A 17,956-nucleotide genomic window follows, 5' to 3' on the forward strand; every position below is an offset into this window, starting at 1 on the left:
AAAAGCGATATCAACCAGTGCTGATAAGAATAAAAACACAAATTGTATTCAAATTTATTTTTATCCTCTAAATGCTATAAACAACAATGGCAGAAGCCGCCAATGTGCGCCAGAACCTCCAGAATGTGCCGTCAATCTTCGAAATTTCGGCGGCGGAGACGCTGGACAACCTGATTTACCCGGCACTGAGCAAGATATTCGACTACTTCGGACTGCGCCTGGACTTTAAACTCTGGGGCAATTTGAGGATTCAGGAGGAGCTGTCGCCGTTGCTGACTTGGCTACTGCAGTACCTGTACCTGCGAAAGAGAGCCTCCTCCTTCGGGGAGAGCTTCTACGGATTGCAGCGAACGGTCACAAGCACCGGGGACCTGCTGAACCGCAGGCAGCAGTTCGCCTCTGCCACACTGCTAACCTTCATGCCTTACGTGGAGCGGAAGCTGAGGAGCAGGATCACCAGGCACGAGGAGACAAGTCCCTGGGAGCTTCGCCTCCTAAGCGCATTCCATGCTTTCCATGCCGCCAAGGCGGCACACACATTCCTTTACCTCGTGAAGTACGCCTCAAACCACTCGCCAATCTTCAGATTGTTGGGGCTAACCCTTCGCTATCCCAGCGAACCTCCCAAGGAGGATCAGTGGACCTATGTGGTCCTCAAAATGCTTGAGGTCCTGGCCTTCTTCCTCCAGTTTGTCCAGTGGTGGTACTCCAACGACCAGCGACGCAAAGTGGGTGGAACCCTGATTAATCCGGAAGCGATGCCAAGAAAGCAGCTTCCCAAGGAAGTGCAGCAGAGCCTTCCCCAGAGGGGAGAATGCCCGGTCTGCCTGCTGTCCATCCAAACGCCCACTGCCTGCTCCGTATCCGGCTACGTCTTTTGCTGGAAGTGCATCGTTAGCCACATGAAGGAGCACGGCACCTGTCCGGTCACCCAGTATCCCATCAGTCTGGACGACCTGGTGCGCATCTACGAGACGTAACGTTAAGCAATCTTTTTGTGTTTTTTGTATATTGTTGTTTAATACATTTCATAAGCAAATTGGCCAAATTGGGAACTGTTTACAACTCGCTGAGGAAGAAACCCAAACGTTGATCGTAGCATATGTAGACGTGGTAGAAGTCAAAGTAGGCCGTGCTCAGATAAATAAAGAAGCACTCGCAGGAGATGAACTCGCCTATACCGAACACGGAGTAGGCTGCAGCAAAACCGGGGATTATACTTATAAACAACCTTCCTCTCGGTTAGGTTCTACTCACCCAAAGGAAAGCAAAACTTCTGGTGTAGAAAGTAAAAGATCCACATGATCACCACCCACATGTAGTAAGTGAGCACCAGGCCGCTCTTCAGCCGCAAGGAGAGTTCCTCATGCATCAGCCCACTGCTTTCGCTCATATAGTACTTGGCGCACACAAAGGAACCTGCCATGTAAATGGCACACGATGCGAATAGCGACAAGGCAATGGCTATGTGCAGCAGTGAGTCGCCATCCTCTTGGGCGAAGTTGCCCCATAGCAGCATACTGAAACTACTGACAGCCATAACGATGGCCATCAGGCAACCGAAACTACGGACCGGCCTGGGCAGATTCCTCCGATAGAAGCGGATCAGCAGCCATGCATTGGCAATGAGAAATGGGAATTCCAGCCAGCAAACCAGAGCCCATACTTTGTGCTGAGACTTGGCAGCCGCCGATGTAGTGGGAAAGATGTTGAAGGCATGACAGGAGGTATACGTGGTGGACTGGAAATCCGTGGTGATGGCCATCACCAGGTTGTATGCCATGCCTACGGGCATCTGCAAAAGTCCCAGCGCGAGAGGTGGACCAACTGGGATGCGGAAATGCCGCCTCGCCTGCACGTCCTTGATGGAACTGGGCAACAGCTTGGCTTGATCCTCCGCAAAGTGCCTCATTTTAGAGAGGGTAAATCCTAGGAAATGTCGTTCAGGGAACTTGATTTCTGTTATCCCTCTAGATAAAGTAAGACAGTCAAAAATGACACATAAAACTAAGACTTTTGCTTGATATTAAATATTAAGAGTTGACTACAAGTATTAAAAGAATAAGAAGCAATTAAAAAGTTCATAATTTATCTGAATTCTAATAAATACAATTTTAGACTTACAAAATACGAAATTAGAGCATCAAAGCCAATCGAAAGTTCAGTACGTATAAAATAGAACCGTATTAAAGCCTTGTTCTTAACTGAGTATGTGTATAAATAATGCATTACATAATGTTGGAACTCGGTTCGAATTTAACTAGATCCTTTAGGTGTAAAATCGTGTTAGAGCCTAAAGCTAAAAGCGTGTGTATGCATCAGATCCTGTCATACTGAATCGTTTCCTCTCGGAATCCCACGGAAGCAATTTCCTTTTGGTAAAATTAAGTAAACATTGAACTTAAGCTAATACCGCGTATGTACACAATACTCGAGGACGACCGGCTGGCTAAAATGGCGGCGCAGGCTGGAATTGATCTAATTCATTGGTCTACGATTGTGATAGGTAAAGACCGTGCTTGGCATCGCACACCACGTTCAGGGCGTAAAAGTCCCAGTAGGAAGTCATGTGGAAACCCATGTTGGTCAGCACTACGATGTACTCGAACAACGCGAAGAATGTGTAGACTGCGGGAAGAAAGAGTTTATGATCGCAATGGTGATCGCAAGCTGATTACCACTCACCTCCCGCCTCGCAATGTGAGTTGTGCCTCACGAAGCAGTATCCTGCCATGCCAAAGGAAATCACATTCACCAAGAACAGATTCCTCTTGTACCTCAGCGACTTCTCCTCGTGCGGCAAGAGCACGGTCTTGCGGATATTCCTGTTCAGCAGGTAGGAAACCAACATATAGCACTCGGAGCAGGCAATGAACACCACAAACGCGTTCCTGTGTGTCTCGTAGTGATCCGCCGAGGTCCAAAAAGACAAACAGAAGAGGGCGAGATCCTCCACGACGTTCAAGAAGCAGGCCAGGATGCCCAGCAATCTTCTGCTTCGGCGGATATGTTCCCGGTAGTGCTCCAGATAGATTTTGGCCACTGCCAAACGGAGTGGTAAATGCAGGAAGATGGCCAGTCTCCAGACGGTTTTTTGGGGCTCATAGTTCCCAATAGCCGCCGAGACGGAGGGCAGATAGTTGGTCACATCGCAGTGGGTGTAGGTGCTCCTCACGAAGTCAAAGGTCAGAGACCAAATCACGCAGAAGAAGAAGCCTCCTAGGGGCAAACTAAGAGCCACCAGTGCCAATCTCGCGAAGGGAAGCCGGAAGAAAACGCTTTTGGGATCAGTGAAGCGCTCGTAAGTAGGCAGCATTTGACCTTTGGAGTGGGTGGACTATGTGGATGGTTGGTTGGTTGGGTGGTTTCTTCAGCGGCGCTCGCTCCTCATTTTTCCGTTCCTCGCTATATTAACTAAAGACTTTTCACGCGGAGTGCTTACGTTGTAAACATTGCGAAAAGTGGTAAACAAGTGATCGATACCAGTTGACTATCGGCCTCTGGCGGCGGGGGTGGTTTATTATCGAATTTACAACTGCTCAATCTTTTAATCTAAAGCGTTCAAGTGTTTTTTTTTTTTTTTTTTTGCAGATAAGCGTTTTATCATAGCATACTTAATTTTGCATGCTTAGCCAAGTGCTGACAATACATGATAATACTAAATAATGAATATTAAGCTAAAAATAAAATAAAAAAAATAGTGTTTATTATACATTTTAATAAACAGCTTGTACAAATATAGTGATCGTAATGCTTAATGCCGTGCGTAACTTAATGCGATAGCTATCAGAATAACGGGCATAAACTAATCAGCAACATAAAAAAAAAAAAAAAAAAAAAAAAAAAAAAAAAAAAAAAAAAAAAAAAAAAAAAAAAAAAAAAAAAAAAAAAAAAAAAAAAAACTATCGATATCGATAACGCCGGCTGCGTGTCAGCACTATTCGCACTGAAACAACAAAACACGCGCAAAAAAATAAGGGAAACTGCATTGTTTACCAGGTTAATAAGCATCCTCATCTATCCGAGAATCCGCGAATCCGGCAGAGATGGACATTCTTTTGGCCAACGTGAGTGGGCTGCAGTTTAAGGCGGAGCGGGATCTCATCGAGCAGGTGGGCGCCATTCCGCTGCCTTTTTACGGCATGGACAAGTCCATTGCGGCGGTCTGCAACTTCATCACGAGGAACGGCCAGGAGTGCGACAAGGGAAGTGCCTGCCCCTTCCGACACATTCGCGGTGACAGGACGATCGTGTGCAAGCATTGGTTGAGAGGACTGTGCAAAAAGGGCGACCAGTGCGAGTTCCTGCACGAGTACGACATGACCAAGATGCCCGAGTGCTACTTCTACTCGAGGTTCAACGCCTGCCACAACAAAGAGTGCCCCTTCCTGCACATCGACCCCCAGAGCAAGGTTAAGGACTGCCCCTGGTACAAGAGAGGCTTCTGCCGCCACGGTCCCCACTGCCGGCACCAGCATCTGCGGCGTGTCCTGTGTATGGACTACCTGGCGGGCTTCTGCCCCGAGGGCCCCTCCTGCAAGCACATGCATCCCCACTTCGAGCTGCCCCCCCTGGCGGAACTGGGTAAGGATCAGCTGCACAAGAAACTGCCCACGTGCCACTACTGTGGCGAACTGGGCCACAAAGCCAACTCGTGCAAACAGTATGTGGGCAGCCTGGAGCACCGCAACAATATCAACGCTATGGACCACTCCGGCGGACATTCAGGCGGGTACTCTGGACACTCCGGTCATTCCGAGGGCGGCGAGGACATGCAATCCAATCACCACAATCAATCGCATGGACCCGGGTTCGTCAAAGTGCCCACGCCCCTGGAGGAGATCACCTGCTATAAGTGCGGTAACAAGGGTCACTACGCCAACAAGTGTCCCAAAGGCCACTTGGCCTTTCTCTCCAACCAACATAGTCATAAGTAGGACGCTCTGCTCTGTATGATTAGATTGTAAGAGTGCAGAAATAAAGATCGAAACGTGGTCTGTATGGACCGCTGTGTAGTCCAGAGGTCGTAGGATCCTAACAGCTGCAGGTGAACGTTTTAATCATTTCGTGTTTAAAGTGTATGTTAAGAAAGCTCGCTCGCAACTTCGAAAATGTCCCAAAAACTGCCAGTAGAACGTATTGTGTTATCAGCGAAATAAACTTCCATAAACTATTACAAAAGCAATCCGTTTTGGAAGGGAATTTAGGAGTTTGTTTTGGTTTTCAAGTAGAAGATAAGTAGAGATTGTTTTTGGAAACCCTTTCTAAGGGCATTGAACCAAAACTTCGAAAAGACATTTGATGTGTTTCAATAAAAGAATCATATTTCTGTTTGTAAGACTCAATACCGTTCTTATTGCATCTGCTTCCTGTAGATACAAATTTGTATTCGAATTCAAGTTTGAATTTTGTGCGGCACATTGCCTTATCCAAGTTCGCAACCACTCATCGGATGCCTCACTTTTGGCCACTTTTTCAAAAGGGTCATCTCGGCGACTGAGAACTGGGCACATTGGGTCGTCTGGATCGAGATTTCAGCTCGTCAACAATTGCGCACTAAATTTTCAGTAAAAACAAACAAAGTGGTCGTTCGGAGGCGTCGAGAATACAGAATATAGCCGAGCAGTCATGACAATTCTTGGAAAACTGCGGGGAGAGCCCACGGACCAGGAGAAGGTGCCTCTGCCCATGAACCTCAACGACGAGGCCCTCATGCACCATGGCTCCCTAATCGCAGTGAGTTTTGCATGGCGTCGCATCTGCGAGATGTGGCCTTATTTTTGCGCAATCGTTCTGTGTCCTTGTCCACCCCTCGCGCCATGTCCACGTCCATGTCCGTGTCTTTCGTCCTTCGGCCCGAGAGCCACAAGTTTCGTGATGTTTCGTGGGTGGCGCTGGGGGCAGGTGCAATCCGATTCGGAATCCGAATTACAGCCTCAGCAGCTCGCCATCGATTTTTCCCCGCCGAAGCTCCGCACCCCTCGGTGTCCTTGTGGCCCCCGAACCCCCCGTGCACCACTGCTCCACTCCAAGTGACGTGTGCCCATTCACTTTCCTGGGCTCTCCGCGCCAAGGACTCGCTCGATCCCCGAGGTCAGCGCGGAGGGTGTTCCTGTTGCTGGCGGAGATTGGCCCTGACGGCTGGGGAAAGCCACTTTCGGTGCCAATTCCAGCGCTTTGTGTGCTGGCGATGTGCACTTTGGCCTCGATTTGTGCTCGGGCACGGAGTAGGTAGAGCGCACGGGTATCCAGAGAAAGTCGTGTCTTATCAGCTGGCAGCCATAAGCCCCTATTCATTCCTAGCTCCCAGCCCATTTGCTCATCTACAAGGTGTATCAGGTTTTTACGATTTGCACAGTCAACCATTTACTGCATTCTGTGGAGATATTACTTATCTTGCAAATTAAATTTTTACGAGTCATAAATACGGAGATATTGTATGCAATTGTATAGTTTAATATAAACTAAGCACTATCTAGTAGAACAAGGTCCACTCTAGAGCATGCAAATGCTTTAAATTGAATCATTTGTGGCAGCCGGATCTTTTCTGACCCTATACAGTAATCTCTTGCTAACGACACATCTTCTGAGTCAAAGTGGACTAAGCAACACAGTTCCAATAATAATGTAAACCGGCTGAGCTGGCAGAAAATATAATAATAGTATTCAGCAAATTCACCCCTTTAGAGTTGTGGAACTTGCACTATCAACATTTCAGCCAACATTCAACTGCCTTTATTTGTATTCTTCTACGACTTATCGTCGTTTTTATGACTTTCCACTGGAACAATGGGTGATAAGGAAACAGATATAACAAGTCGGTCATTTTAGATAAGTTTAGAATACAAATAAAAGTACTACTTTCAATTGCTTGGCTCGGAAATGCCGAGTGACTCCTAAGGACATCCCCCAATCCCCTATTTTAAACCCCAATTTTCCTCGCACAGCCCAAGGTCGCCTACAGCGACAATGAAGCCGACACGGAATCCATGGTCTTCAACCGGCCACAGCACCATTGCCTCAAGTCCTTTCTGCTGTTCCTGATCGCCGTGGTCGTGATGCTCCTGGGTGTCCTGGGCGGATGGACCCTGTATCGAGCCTACGCTCCTTCGCACAGCAGCATGCGCTACCACGCCTTGTGCGAGATTCCCTATCCGGAGGACTCGATGGAGATGGCGCGAGTGTACCCGCGCACCGTAGAACCCTTCGCCCTGAACTGGCGCTCCTTGCTGCCCGAGTTCGCGCAACCGATTCCCAACAGTGGATCGCTAGACGAGAGTTTCTTCCGCGAGGACATCGAACTGGATGGCGACAGCGATGAGGAGGGCTACGCGCGGGTGGATGTTCCGGACTTCAAGGACGGACGACGAGGTCGCTTCATGCACGACTTCAAGGAGAACCAGTCGGCCATCATCGACACCACCACCGGGCGGTGCTTCATCATGCCTTTGGATCGGGACACGACCCTGCCCCCGACCAGCTTCGTGGATCTCATGAAGAAGATGAGCACTGGCTACTACAACATAGATACGGAGCGCGTGCGGCGACAGATGCGCGTGGTCACGCCCCGCATCACCGATGTCTCGCTTATCTCGGAGCGGATTGCCAACGAGTGCTTCGATATGAAGGTTTACATGATGGAGAAGTTCGTCTCGGGCGGTGAGTATCAGTGGCTCACAGGTGCACGTAGCTTTACTTATCCATTTCTCGACCCATTGCAGTCTCGAAGCGATCGGCTGATCCGCTGCCGGAGTCTGCCAAGTACGCCGAGTTCATGGGCAAGGGCGTCGTCGAGTACGACCTGGCCAACATCGCCGAGGTGGAAGCCTACGAGGCCAACGAGGCTAGCCAACATGCCTGAGCTTTGGAGGAGGATCTTTTAAGCTACAACACCCATATGAATACACAACCTAAACAAATTATTACTTAGAATCTATTTATACATTTAGCGGAGCGAGGAGACCTGTTCGAACTTCAAAGAGCCATGCCTACAAGTCTAGATCTGGTTACCACTGGTTAGCAGGACACACACCCCACTCCGGGTGGATATATCATCATTGGCCAAGCGAGTTTAGCGAATCATAGACCATAGACCCTAGTAAAGAAGCGTAACGAAAATGTACCTAGAACGCAATCAAAAGCGATCGACGAAATTGTGACAAATACATACGTGCAATGTATTAGCCTCGAGTGCGGGTTAAAAAGGATGTGAAGAGATTGGATCGGTACACACGCACAGACACACTGCGGCATTCCAAGTACATATTTTATATATATGCTCTTCAACTATTCTAACAATTAATGTATAGAACGGATTCAGATCGAAGCTATTTACAGCAAAACCAAAACCAAAACCAGGCGGAAAGCGAAGTGGAACGGAAACTATCAGCATGCGTCAGAGAAACAAATAAATTAATCTAAATGTTCTTTAAAACTACTTACATGTATTAAACGCGAATTTGTGATCTTTAACAGTTTTCTCTTTATTGTTTGGGCTGCCATGGGCAATGGTATTTTCGACTAGAAGATATTCTAAATGAACTAACCTAACAAACAGCTTAAACTAGAAGAACGACTTGCACAAGGCAATGGTGTGGTCCACTCCGTAGGCCACTTTGATGACCTTTCCATTGATGGCCGTCTTGAAGGGGAAGAACTGATCCTTCTTGTGACCCAGTCCCAGATGCCCGAATCTGTTCTTTCCCCACATAAAGAGGTCTCCATCCGAGTTGACGGCGCCCATGTGAAATACTCCGCATCCGATGGAAACCACAGTGGTTTCGTTGCTGAAGTCATTGCGTCCGAATAAAGGCGGCAAAAGATGCTGTGGCTTGGATGTTTGCTCCACGAAGGGTCCGAAGCCGAGGATGCCGAAGCCCCAGGTGTACACGAGACCCTGGTCATTGAGAGCCATGCAAAATGAGCCTCCCGCAGCCACATCCTTGATTTTTCCGAGGGACTTCGTTAGTTTGAGAGCTCTTGGAATATTTATTTGGGTTTCGGCCAGTTCAGAGTCATCTAGCTGTCCGTACTCCGAGTTGCCCCAGCCAAAGGCATCGCCCGCCTCGTTGAGGGCCAAAACGCAGTCCGAGGAGCAGCTGAGCCTCACAATCTTTTCCTTTTCTATGTCTCCTCCAATGAGGGTTATCTGACCAGCGGTGTGGTAGTTTCCCTGTCCTGTTTGTCCATCCGCACCCCAGCCACAGGTGTAAACGCGTCCCTTTTTGGTCAGGAACATGCTGTGATCCTGGCCGCACTCCACCTGGACCACCTCATCCTCCTTTCCGCATATGTCTTCCTGCGATATCCTGTGGATCAGGGCACTTTTGCTGTACCGCTCTTCCTCGATGATGGAGCGTCCACATTGGCCGTAGGAATTGTTTCCTAGGGTGAAAATGGTTCCATTCTGGGTCAGAACCACCAGGTGAGCTCTACCCGCCGACATGTTCTTCACACGCATGTCCTCATCAGTTTCTCCTTGGACTCTCGGCAGTTTAATGGCTGTGGGATAGATGATCACGTCCAGGTTGGCTGGATCGTTGGGATTTCCCTTCACCTGGAAACCTAGCTGGGAGTCGGTGTTCAAACCACTGCCAAAAAGCGTCTCTCCGTCATCTCTCTTTACGGCGTAAGCGGTGAATCCGTACCCGGCAGCAACGTCTGTGATTTCGTTGTTGTTGGAGAACTGCAATCGGGTGGGATGATGTACCATCTCCGTGTAGCGTTCCTTGGCCTTCTTCACGTTGGTTTGAATGCCGAGTGCTCCGGTTTCCTGAAAGCCCCACACGTAGACTCGGTGCTCATGGTTATCCGTCGTTTTCGGCGAATACTCCTTGATCTTTGTCTTGTCCTGCGCCAGCACAATCCTTTTCGCCTTGGCAGTGTACGATCTGCTAATGCCGAGGACAATTCTCTGGGTTTTCAGCATGGTATTCCCGGTAAAGACCATGTAACCCAAAATCATAACAAATAACGCCACCAAATATCGATAGCCTCGATGGCCGGACAAGTGTTGCAGAGGGCGTAAAGTATTAATCGATAGTTCGCTGAGAAGTCCCCGCTGCTACGCCACCTGACAACCCTAGTCCTGGCCAATCGCTATCGCCTTCCGCATATCGAAATCGGATGGGCGACGTGAAAGAAACGGCTCCGGCGAAATCATTAAAATTTAATTAGTTAACCGCAAGGGAGCGCTGCAAAATTGTGCAAACAATTTGCCACTAAACGTAGTTAACGTGTGCGGTGAACAGAAGCGTGGAAAAGCGTTTATTTGCCAGGATTTGTGTGTTTTTCAATCGCGGCAGCAGCATATGTACACACACACACGCTCACCCCCGCCCCACTCACACACACACACTAACGGCTAGGTGTATTATAATTAAAGTTGTGTTTCAAGTGTGTGTAAAGTGCAATAGCCCAGTGGAAAGTGGAAGTGAAATAGAGTGCGTTCCAGGAGTTCCAGGAGCAGTGTCTTAGCCCACGTCTTCCAGACCAAAATCCTGAGGATTGCCAAGGGTTAAGGCTGAGAAATACGGTCTCGGACTTTCCGGATAAGGATACGGATACGGATAAGGAGTGCCAGGATAAGGAGATCCAGGAGGAATATAGGAGTTGCCAGTCCAACCGCTTCGTCTCCGGTAGGTACACACAAAATATTCGGCTGCTCCTTTTAGCTCCTGTTCGAATCTCTCTCGGCTCTCTGTCTCTCCCTCTCATGACCTGCGCTCTCTCTCTCTCAGTCTCCCGCCCTCGTCACCTGGTGGTGCGGAGTCCTTTGGTTCGGTCCACCACCCTCCCAGTGGGCGGTGCTGCAACCCTTAGCCCTCCGCTTTCCATCACCTTTTTTGGGTAACCATGGTCGTGTTTACGGCTAACTGTGCCACCGAAACGCCAGTGTTGCAGAGCTTCTAGCTAAGTGATGTACCTTTTCCTTGTCCAGATGGTAGGATTCGTCTTGAATGAACATAGATATTGATTAAACACAAACAAGTCTGTAATTATTATTAGTTTTGCTTACCATAAATAGATATAAAATAGAGTCGTTACTCAAAGACTACTATAATAGGTACTGGTGTACGTTGTGTCAGCCTATCTCAGGTACAAAAGCTGGTACTCTTACCAACACTGGCCACGAGTCCTGCCATCCTTTGCAGGATGGTAAGTTCACCCTCTCGCTGCCAAAAAGCCACCACCAAGCAGAGATTTTGCGCAGCATCTCTGAACGAAACGGCCGGCAAATGTCACAAACTCCCTCGGCAACAAAAGCCAGAAAATACAAAAAACAAAACCGAAACTGAAACCGAAACCCCATTCGAATCCCATTCCCCAGCAAAAGCATCTACTTAATCAACTCCGGGAGTAAACTTTCAGCCCACAGAATGAGTGATCTTATGTAAACAGGCTGCCCTTTGCCTCCCACGCCCCACGCCCCAAGATCCAGATAAGAGTGCCCCACTTTCAGTTCCTCCTTGGCTGCCCCATCCACCCATTCACCCATCCACCCAAGTCGTAACTCAATGTTATAGACCCAAATGCTCCCATTTCGGGGCCACCAATTTGTTCGTGATGGCTTTTCTTGGGGACCAGTGGCTATACTCCCTCGCCTGGAACCGATCTCCAGCCAATACGCAGACACAGCAAGGGGAAACAAACTTTCCGCCTCATAAACTTGTGGGCTTGTCCCCCAAGCACGTGCAACTCTTTCTTTCCCTCAGCGAAAAGACGAACTGCTGTCAGGAAAACAATGAGCGAGTGCACGGAAAAAAATCTATATGTCATACAGGAAGCTAACAAATCATACCGCATTAGTCATGTTTACAGGCAGAAATCATATGACTCCCAGTTGGAAAACTCAGTGGAATTCTTAAAAAAGAAATAATCTTTTTTCCCTCTAAAGTTGTTGCACCCACAGTTGTGAATCTTATCGGATTATTCAAGTTCATATCTTAGTAATAGCACACATTATGTTTTTAAGATCATTTCCAATGATAAGACCCAAGTAGTTTACATATTCTCCGCACTAACAATACCCAATCTTATCAGTAAATTCAAGATCATATCCCCAACAGATGATCAAATTCAGTTTCCTTCCGATTTCGTTGTCTTTTATCAGCAGTGTAATGTCAATGTCTCGGCTGTTGGGCTTATGCAAGCGCAAACAATAACAAAACAATCGCCAAGCCAAAGAAATCCAAACACCAATCCGAATCCAACGGTGGTGCATTTCAGTTCATTGGCAGCCAGCCAGTCAGCCAGCCAGCCAGGCGTTTCATGTTTACCAAGTCCCCTGCCGAACCAAACCGAACCGCCCCCTTATCACTCGAGCATTTGCACAAACATAATCTTTTTCGGGTTCTTTCTCCGTGCTATCTGGGTTCGGTTACGGCTACGACTACGGATACGGTTACGGTTCCACTCCCGCTTTCTCCGCCCAAGAAATAGGAAAAAACACAAACAATAGCAGCGAAAAGTGAATCACTTTGTGACCAGTTCTTCAGTTGAACGGGGGCTTTTTCGTATCTCTGGCTAACGCAAAAACCTTTGACTAATCGATGGTAAAATAAACAAAAACACTCGTTATCACCTGGAAATTATTATGGCAACGATTCGAACAGGAAGCCCGATTGGAATTTTAACGGAGAAACATGCATTCCTGCATTTCTTTTTATATACGAATCGGTTCTAAGCAAACTCTAGGTCAATTGCTAGTAGACATGGAACAGAACTGGAGGAATCAAATGTATTGAATAATACAGCTTTCGAAAGCACTTTCAGCTGACTCAGCCTCTCGTGTATGATCTAACAATCATAGAAAAGGGAAACCAAAGTTGGCCTAGAGTCAAAGCCCGAGTAGAGCGTTTTCTCAGCGTAGGCCACACTTATAGATTTTTAATTATCCAAAGATGGCCCTCGGCTATGACATTGACTTTGATTTTGCTGGCTCGCTTGCCAACCTGGCCAACGAACTCGGGAAGCCTCTCTAGAGATCTGTGGCCGGAATAACCTTCTCCGCCGCCCGCTAACTGCCTTATGTCACTCTGTAAATCTCGGCCAAGAAACCAATTTCCCAATACCGCCGACCATTCCCGTTCGTGACTCATTGCGGTCGAATGTCTCAGTTGATTTCTGTGTCTTTCTTGGCCTGAAAAGGCCCGGATTTCGAGACTCTGGTTCTCCAGCCAGCAGCTTCGGTGAACAAATCAATACCCGATGGCCACTCATTCGCTCGCCTGGCAATTGGATTCAATTGAGTGGAGTCAGGCGGAGGCAACTTTCACTTGCACAGATTTTAATTGCCCCACAACTGGAATGGCCAGATCCCTCAGCCCCCATATCCATCTCCCGCTCAAACAATCATCAACATCACCATCATCATCATCATGATCATCATAACACAAACACTCCACTCATTCATCTTCATCGCCGGCTCGCTGACCCCAAAAACAAACATTCATCTCTCGGCTAATTTTGAGTTGATTTCCTATTTGGATTTTCGTGTTTCGTGTTTGAGTACTTGCATTGTATTGTTTAAGCTAATCATTTTCACGCTTTTTAGCTTCTTGAGTGCCAAACAATTAAGCCTAATTTGCATATATCATTTGCTCTCTTTTCCTTTTTTTCTTTCTACGTTCATTGCTTATGTTATTGCGTTGCTTATGTTTACGTTGCCACGCCTACGCTTCCGCCCACGCTCACGCCCATTCGCCCCCTGAAACCACGCCCACAGCAATTATGCATTGGCTAGAGGCGATTTGCAGCAAGCTTAGAGTGCCAGCGAGCAACTGCAACACATAACCAAACCATCAAAGACTTGTTCATCAACTCCAACCCCAACTCCAAGTCCACCAACACTGAGCCACCGCCTCTTGCCTCCAGGAGCAGCACCAGGAGCACCAGGGCAGTCCCAGCTGGAGGAGCAGGAATCCCCCCGCGGCGGAGGAGCAGCCAGTCTGGAATGTTGGAACACCCCCAGCGGTTCGTGCGCAACATCCCCGACTCCTCAGCCAGTTCGCAGCAATATCCGCAGCAGCAGCATCCGCCACAGCTGCCGCAGCACCAGAATCTGAATCTCAACCAGAATCAGAATCAGAACCAGAATCAGATCTACCAGTACCGTCCCCAGGTGCCCGTGCCCGTTCCCGGCTCACCTGCCCACCACCAGCGGCACTCTTCGCTCTCGCAGCAACAGCAGTTGCACCACCACCGCACCCTGTCCACCGCCTCCTCCTGCAGCGCCCAGCACAAAAGTGTGACCTTCGGCCAGCCAGCGCTCGACTGCGGCGGCAACGGCAGCGGTAGCGCCAACGGAAGCGGTAGCGGCAACTCCTCCAGTGGCAGTGCCGCCGGCAACGCTGGAACCCAATCAATGGCGGGCAACATGAAGCACGGTGAGCAACTGCAGCACAGTAACATCACAGCAGGAAAAGCATTGGGGTGCAGATATGAATGCTGCAACGTTCACAACCCCTGGGCCATTTTGCTTTTCTTACTGTGTGTGCTCTTGGTACATTTCTGAGAGTCAACCCAAACTAACTTTTCCCTTTTCAACCCGCAGGCAAATCTCAGGACGACGTCTGCTACGTGGTAGCCAAGTACGACTATGCGGCGCAGGGTGCCCAGGAGCTGGATCTGCGCAAGAACGAGCGCTATCTGCTGCTGGACGACTCCAAGCACTGGTGGCGCGTCCAGAACAGCCGCAACCAGTCCGGCTACGTGCCAAGCAACTATGTGAAGAAGGAGAAGCCCTCGCTCTTCGACAGGTGCGTCAGATTCCTGGGCCGACTAAATCTAAGCGTTCTTCTTGCTCTGATTTCAGCAGAATTAAGCCCTCTCTATCTGTATCTGTACCCGTATCCGTAGATGTATCTGTATCGCGTTCAAACACCCGCCTCCACCTTTTGCTTTGGTTATCGTAATTTAACTTATAACTGCTTTCGGCTTTTGTATTTTGTATTTCAAAACAACAAATTCGTTTTGATTTCGTTGTCTGTCGAGCCCCCTGCCCCCTAAAACTAAAGCTCCACTAACACCCAAACCAACTAGGGCTAGTCTAACCCACCCCGAACCCCCAATGAAATCTAACCAAAAAACATCATCCCATTACTGAACCTTAATATTTTGATTTATGATTTCTGTGCAGCATTAAGAAGAAGGTGAAAAAGGGCTCCGGGTCGAAGACGCTGCCCAATTGTTCACCCTCGCGACAGATCGAGAGTCCAACCATGTCGCGCCGACTGCCCCCAGATCCCGCAGAGGCCATCGGAACGGCTGTGGTCAAGTATAACTATCAGGCCCAGCAGCCCGATGAACTTTCGCTGACCAAGGGCACGCGAATCCTCATCCTGGAGAAGTCCAACGACGGATGGTGGCGTGGACAGAGCGGCAATTCCGTCGGCTGGTTCCCCAGCAACTACACAACGGAGGATTGTGATAACGACGGCGAGATCCACACCTACGCCATGGCCGAGAACGTGCTTGATATTGTGGTGAGTATAAGTTCATTGACATCAAGCTTAAGATGATGTCCCAATATGCTAATAACGATTCTTTTCACCAATATAGGTCGCCCTATACAGCTTCACGTCGAACAACGACCAGGAGCTCTCGTTCGAGAAAGGCGATCGCCTGGAGATCGTGGATCGGCCCGCCTCCGATCCGGACTGGTACAAAGCTCGCAACAATCAGGGCCAAGTCGGTTTAGTTCCACGCAATTATCTCCAAGAGTTGAACGACTACCTGGCCACGCCCTATCGTAATACGAGTGCCAGTGCAGGAAACGGAAACGGAGGAGGAAGTAATGGCGGAGCCGGGGGTGGCGGAGGAGGTGACTCCATGGAGCGACGCAATGAGGGTAATAAGCCAGCGGCGCAATCCTCCGGCCAGCCAATTGAGCGGCCAAATCTGGCGGGCAAATCGTGGTACTATGGAGCCATCACCCGCAGCCAGTGCGACACGGTGCTCAACGGCCACGGGCACGATGGCGACTTCCTCATCAGAGACAGTGAGACTAACGTAAGTGGATTCCCCAATCGAAGTGCCACAACATAATTCCCCACAAATTCTTTTAGTTTTTAACTTTAATTGAATATTGTGGTTTTAAGCAGGGAAATGTTTTAACGAATTCATCCTTTCTTGCAGATGGGTGACTATTCGGTTTCGTTGAAGGCCCCAGGGCGCAACAAGCACTTCCGCGTGCACGTGGAGCAGAACATGTACTGCATTGGGCAGAGGAAGTTCCACTCGCTGGACCAACTGGTCGATCACTACCAAAGAGCGCCCATCTACACGAACAAGCAGGGCGAAAAGCTGTATCTGGTGCGATCGCTGCCGAAGGCCAATGGCACGTAAGCAGGGTAAAAGACCAGGACCAGAGCAGCGGAATCTCAGCATTCATATTACCCGTATTCAACAACACACATATGCAACACAAAGATATACCAAGGCTAACTTGTAGGCAGCTCAGCTCAGCGCGACGTGTAGTTCAATGTAGTTCGGTTTGGATATTCAATTATGGACTCAGTTTTGGATTAGATCAGACCAGCGTGTGTATATAGATCGGTTGGTTCAACGCGACCCGTACATATAGCCACGGCCAAAGGACCTTTTTGTACTTTTATATAATTGAATTAACTAAATTACCGCTTAATTACCGCATTGGCTATGTTAACGAGAAACGATAAACTCAAGAACTCATTATTGCATTCAATTCGATTTGAGCAAATCTAGATGTCAACATGCAATACATTTACATATTTACATACCGTACATGTGCACATATTATACTATATTCTAACGCAAAGTTGTAGCTTCCCTATGTACACAGAGAAAAGAGGCCGCTTTTAATCAGAACACTCGAACATGTAATATGAGATATGAGATATGATATGATATGATGTCTATTATCCCCGCGTTAACCATAAGCAAAATGTGTACGATCCTAACCAATCCGCATAGATATCGATTTCGTGTATGTACATACATAGGTGAGACATCCTGATCCTGGATCCAGGACACTCAACCCACAAAGCCAGAGTGAGGAATACGCTCCTACAGTCATTTTTGTTATTTATCCATTTAATTATCGACTACGACATAACCACGCAAAACAAATACACTTGATATCTCCGGGCGGAGTCTGCTCCCCGCATTATTATAAACATAATCTAATCGTTTGCTGGCGTGGAGAGGGGCGGCGACTTATACGCGTATAAGCCATACTGTACAGTTGATGCAATGCTAACCTAGGCACTCTTTCATCTCTAGATATACGTGTACTCTTATTTACGATTACGATAGTAGAACGCAGCGATTCCAGCTTTAACTTTTGTTTTGAATTATTGCTATTATTTGTTTTTCTACGTTTACGGTTTATTACGATTATTACCATTACGATTATTATTTTGTTTTTATTTAGCTCTAGGAAAGTAATTAGCGAAGGAACGTAACGATAGAAAGAGAAAGGAGTGGCTGCCAGTTAAATGACTTTTGACTATTTTCTTTCACGCGCGAATTTTTAAATTATAAATCTACATTATACGACTACGTAACATAAAACTTAAATAATTTATAGTAATTTAAACAATTGCTAAACCAACTAGTACTAAAGACGAAGAGAACAAACTAGAAATTATACCGAAACGGAAATGAATAAAAATACATTCAAATAAAACAAACGGCCAGCTCTTTGTTACTTACCCATTGTGAATCACTATCAGTAGCATACTTTTCGGGGTCTGCGTTTTCATCCTGGAGTCTTGAGAAGTTTCTGATTCGAAACAGAAAATTCATGCACCCCCATCTCTTACTTCGTAAGATTGCTACATCGCCATTGACGAAATGATGGACAGTAATTGTTCACATATTCACTTGTTAGGAAACTTCCTAAAAGTATGCCAATTCATTAAAACCATTTGTTTTGAATTTGGCATAGTTTCGACGACAAAAACCGATGAATTCT

The 17,956-nt window shown here is 47.7% G+C and overlaps 7 protein-coding genes across 11 annotated transcripts; 4 read left to right on the forward strand and 3 right to left on the reverse strand.

The window, feature by feature from the left end:
- The first annotated feature begins 7 nt into the window (after positions 1-7).
- On the forward strand, positions 8-1,048 carry LOC122617475 (peroxisome assembly protein 12). The gene has a single exon (XM_043793351.1). It carries the CDS (start codon positions 87-89, stop codon positions 978-980), a length of 894 nt encoding a protein of 297 aa, XP_043649286.1. The 5' UTR covers positions 8-86; the 3' UTR covers positions 981-1,048.
- Positions 972-1,998, reverse strand: LOC122617483 (post-GPI attachment to proteins factor 2). Of its 2 annotated transcripts, none has more exons than XM_043793372.1 (2): positions 1,258-1,998; positions 972-1,175 (listed from the first exon to the last, which is right to left on the reverse strand). In XM_043793372.1, the coding sequence occupies exons 1-2, from the start codon at positions 1,910-1,912 to the stop codon at positions 1,060-1,062; spliced, it is 771 nt and encodes a 256-aa protein (XP_043649307.1). In that variant the 5' UTR covers positions 1,913-1,998; the 3' UTR covers positions 972-1,059. The 2 variants fall into 2 exon arrangements, with proteins under 2 accessions (XP_043649307.1, XP_043649298.1); XM_043793363.1 differs by having other exon boundaries at positions 981-1,196; positions 1,258-1,994.
- Positions 1,999-2,072: 74 nt separating this feature from the next.
- On the reverse strand, positions 2,073-3,458 carry LOC122617498 (post-GPI attachment to proteins factor 2). Its single transcript, XM_043793383.1, has 2 exons — positions 2,686-3,458; positions 2,073-2,628 (listed from the first exon to the last, which is right to left on the reverse strand). Exons 1-2 carry the CDS (start codon positions 3,314-3,316, stop codon positions 2,492-2,494), a joined length of 768 nt encoding a protein of 255 aa, XP_043649318.1. The 5' UTR covers positions 3,317-3,458; the 3' UTR covers positions 2,073-2,491.
- Positions 3,459-4,025: 567 nt separating this feature from the next.
- Positions 4,026-5,162, forward strand: LOC122625890 (cleavage and polyadenylation specificity factor subunit 4). The gene has a single exon (XM_043805938.1). The coding sequence runs from the start codon at positions 4,047-4,049 to the stop codon at positions 4,935-4,937; it is 891 nt and encodes a 296-aa protein (XP_043661873.1). The 5' UTR covers positions 4,026-4,046; the 3' UTR covers positions 4,938-5,162.
- Positions 5,163-5,509: 347 nt separating this feature from the next.
- Positions 5,510-8,472, forward strand: LOC122626008 (integral membrane protein 2B). Of its 3 annotated transcripts, none has more exons than XR_006326683.1 (4): positions 5,510-5,736; positions 6,948-7,659; positions 7,722-8,258; positions 8,310-8,472. XR_006326683.1 is itself a non-coding variant. In XM_043806104.1 (3 exons), exons 1-3 carry the CDS (start codon positions 5,629-5,631, stop codon positions 7,859-7,861), a joined length of 960 nt encoding a protein of 319 aa, XP_043662039.1. In that variant the 5' UTR covers positions 5,510-5,628; the 3' UTR covers positions 7,862-8,472. The 3 variants fall into 3 exon arrangements, 1 of the variants encoding a protein (XP_043662039.1); XR_006326684.1 differs by having other exon boundaries at positions 8,338-8,472; XM_043806104.1 differs by having other exon boundaries at positions 7,722-8,472.
- An 85-nt stretch (positions 8,473-8,557) lies between these two features.
- LOC122611910 (RCC1-like G exchanging factor-like protein) lies at positions 8,558-9,991 on the reverse strand. Its single transcript, XM_043785325.1, has one exon. The coding sequence runs from the start codon at positions 9,962-9,964 to the stop codon at positions 8,564-8,566; it is 1,401 nt and encodes a 466-aa protein (XP_043641260.1). The 5' UTR covers positions 9,965-9,991; the 3' UTR covers positions 8,558-8,563.
- Positions 9,992-10,106: 115 nt separating this feature from the next.
- Positions 10,107-17,672, forward strand: LOC122613133 (cytoplasmic protein NCK1). Of its 2 annotated transcripts, none has more exons than XM_043787200.1 (6): positions 10,107-10,637; positions 13,727-14,387; positions 14,555-14,759; positions 15,140-15,485; positions 15,562-16,011; positions 16,138-17,672. In XM_043787200.1, the coding sequence occupies exons 2-6, from the start codon at positions 13,955-13,957 to the stop codon at positions 16,345-16,347; spliced, it is 1,644 nt and encodes a 547-aa protein (XP_043643135.1). In that variant the 5' UTR covers positions 10,107-10,637; positions 13,727-13,954; the 3' UTR covers positions 16,348-17,672. The 2 variants fall into 2 exon arrangements, with proteins under 2 accessions (XP_043643135.1, XP_043643216.1); XM_043787281.1 differs by having other exon boundaries at positions 13,876-14,387.
- The last annotated feature ends 284 nt before the right edge of the window (positions 17,673-17,956 follow it).

Source organism: Drosophila teissieri, chromosome 2L (assembly GCF_016746235.2).
Source record: "Drosophila teissieri strain GT53w chromosome 2L, Prin_Dtei_1.1, whole genome shotgun sequence".
In the NCBI taxonomy this organism is placed as follows: Eukaryota; Metazoa; Arthropoda; class Insecta; order Diptera; family Drosophilidae; genus Drosophila; species Drosophila teissieri.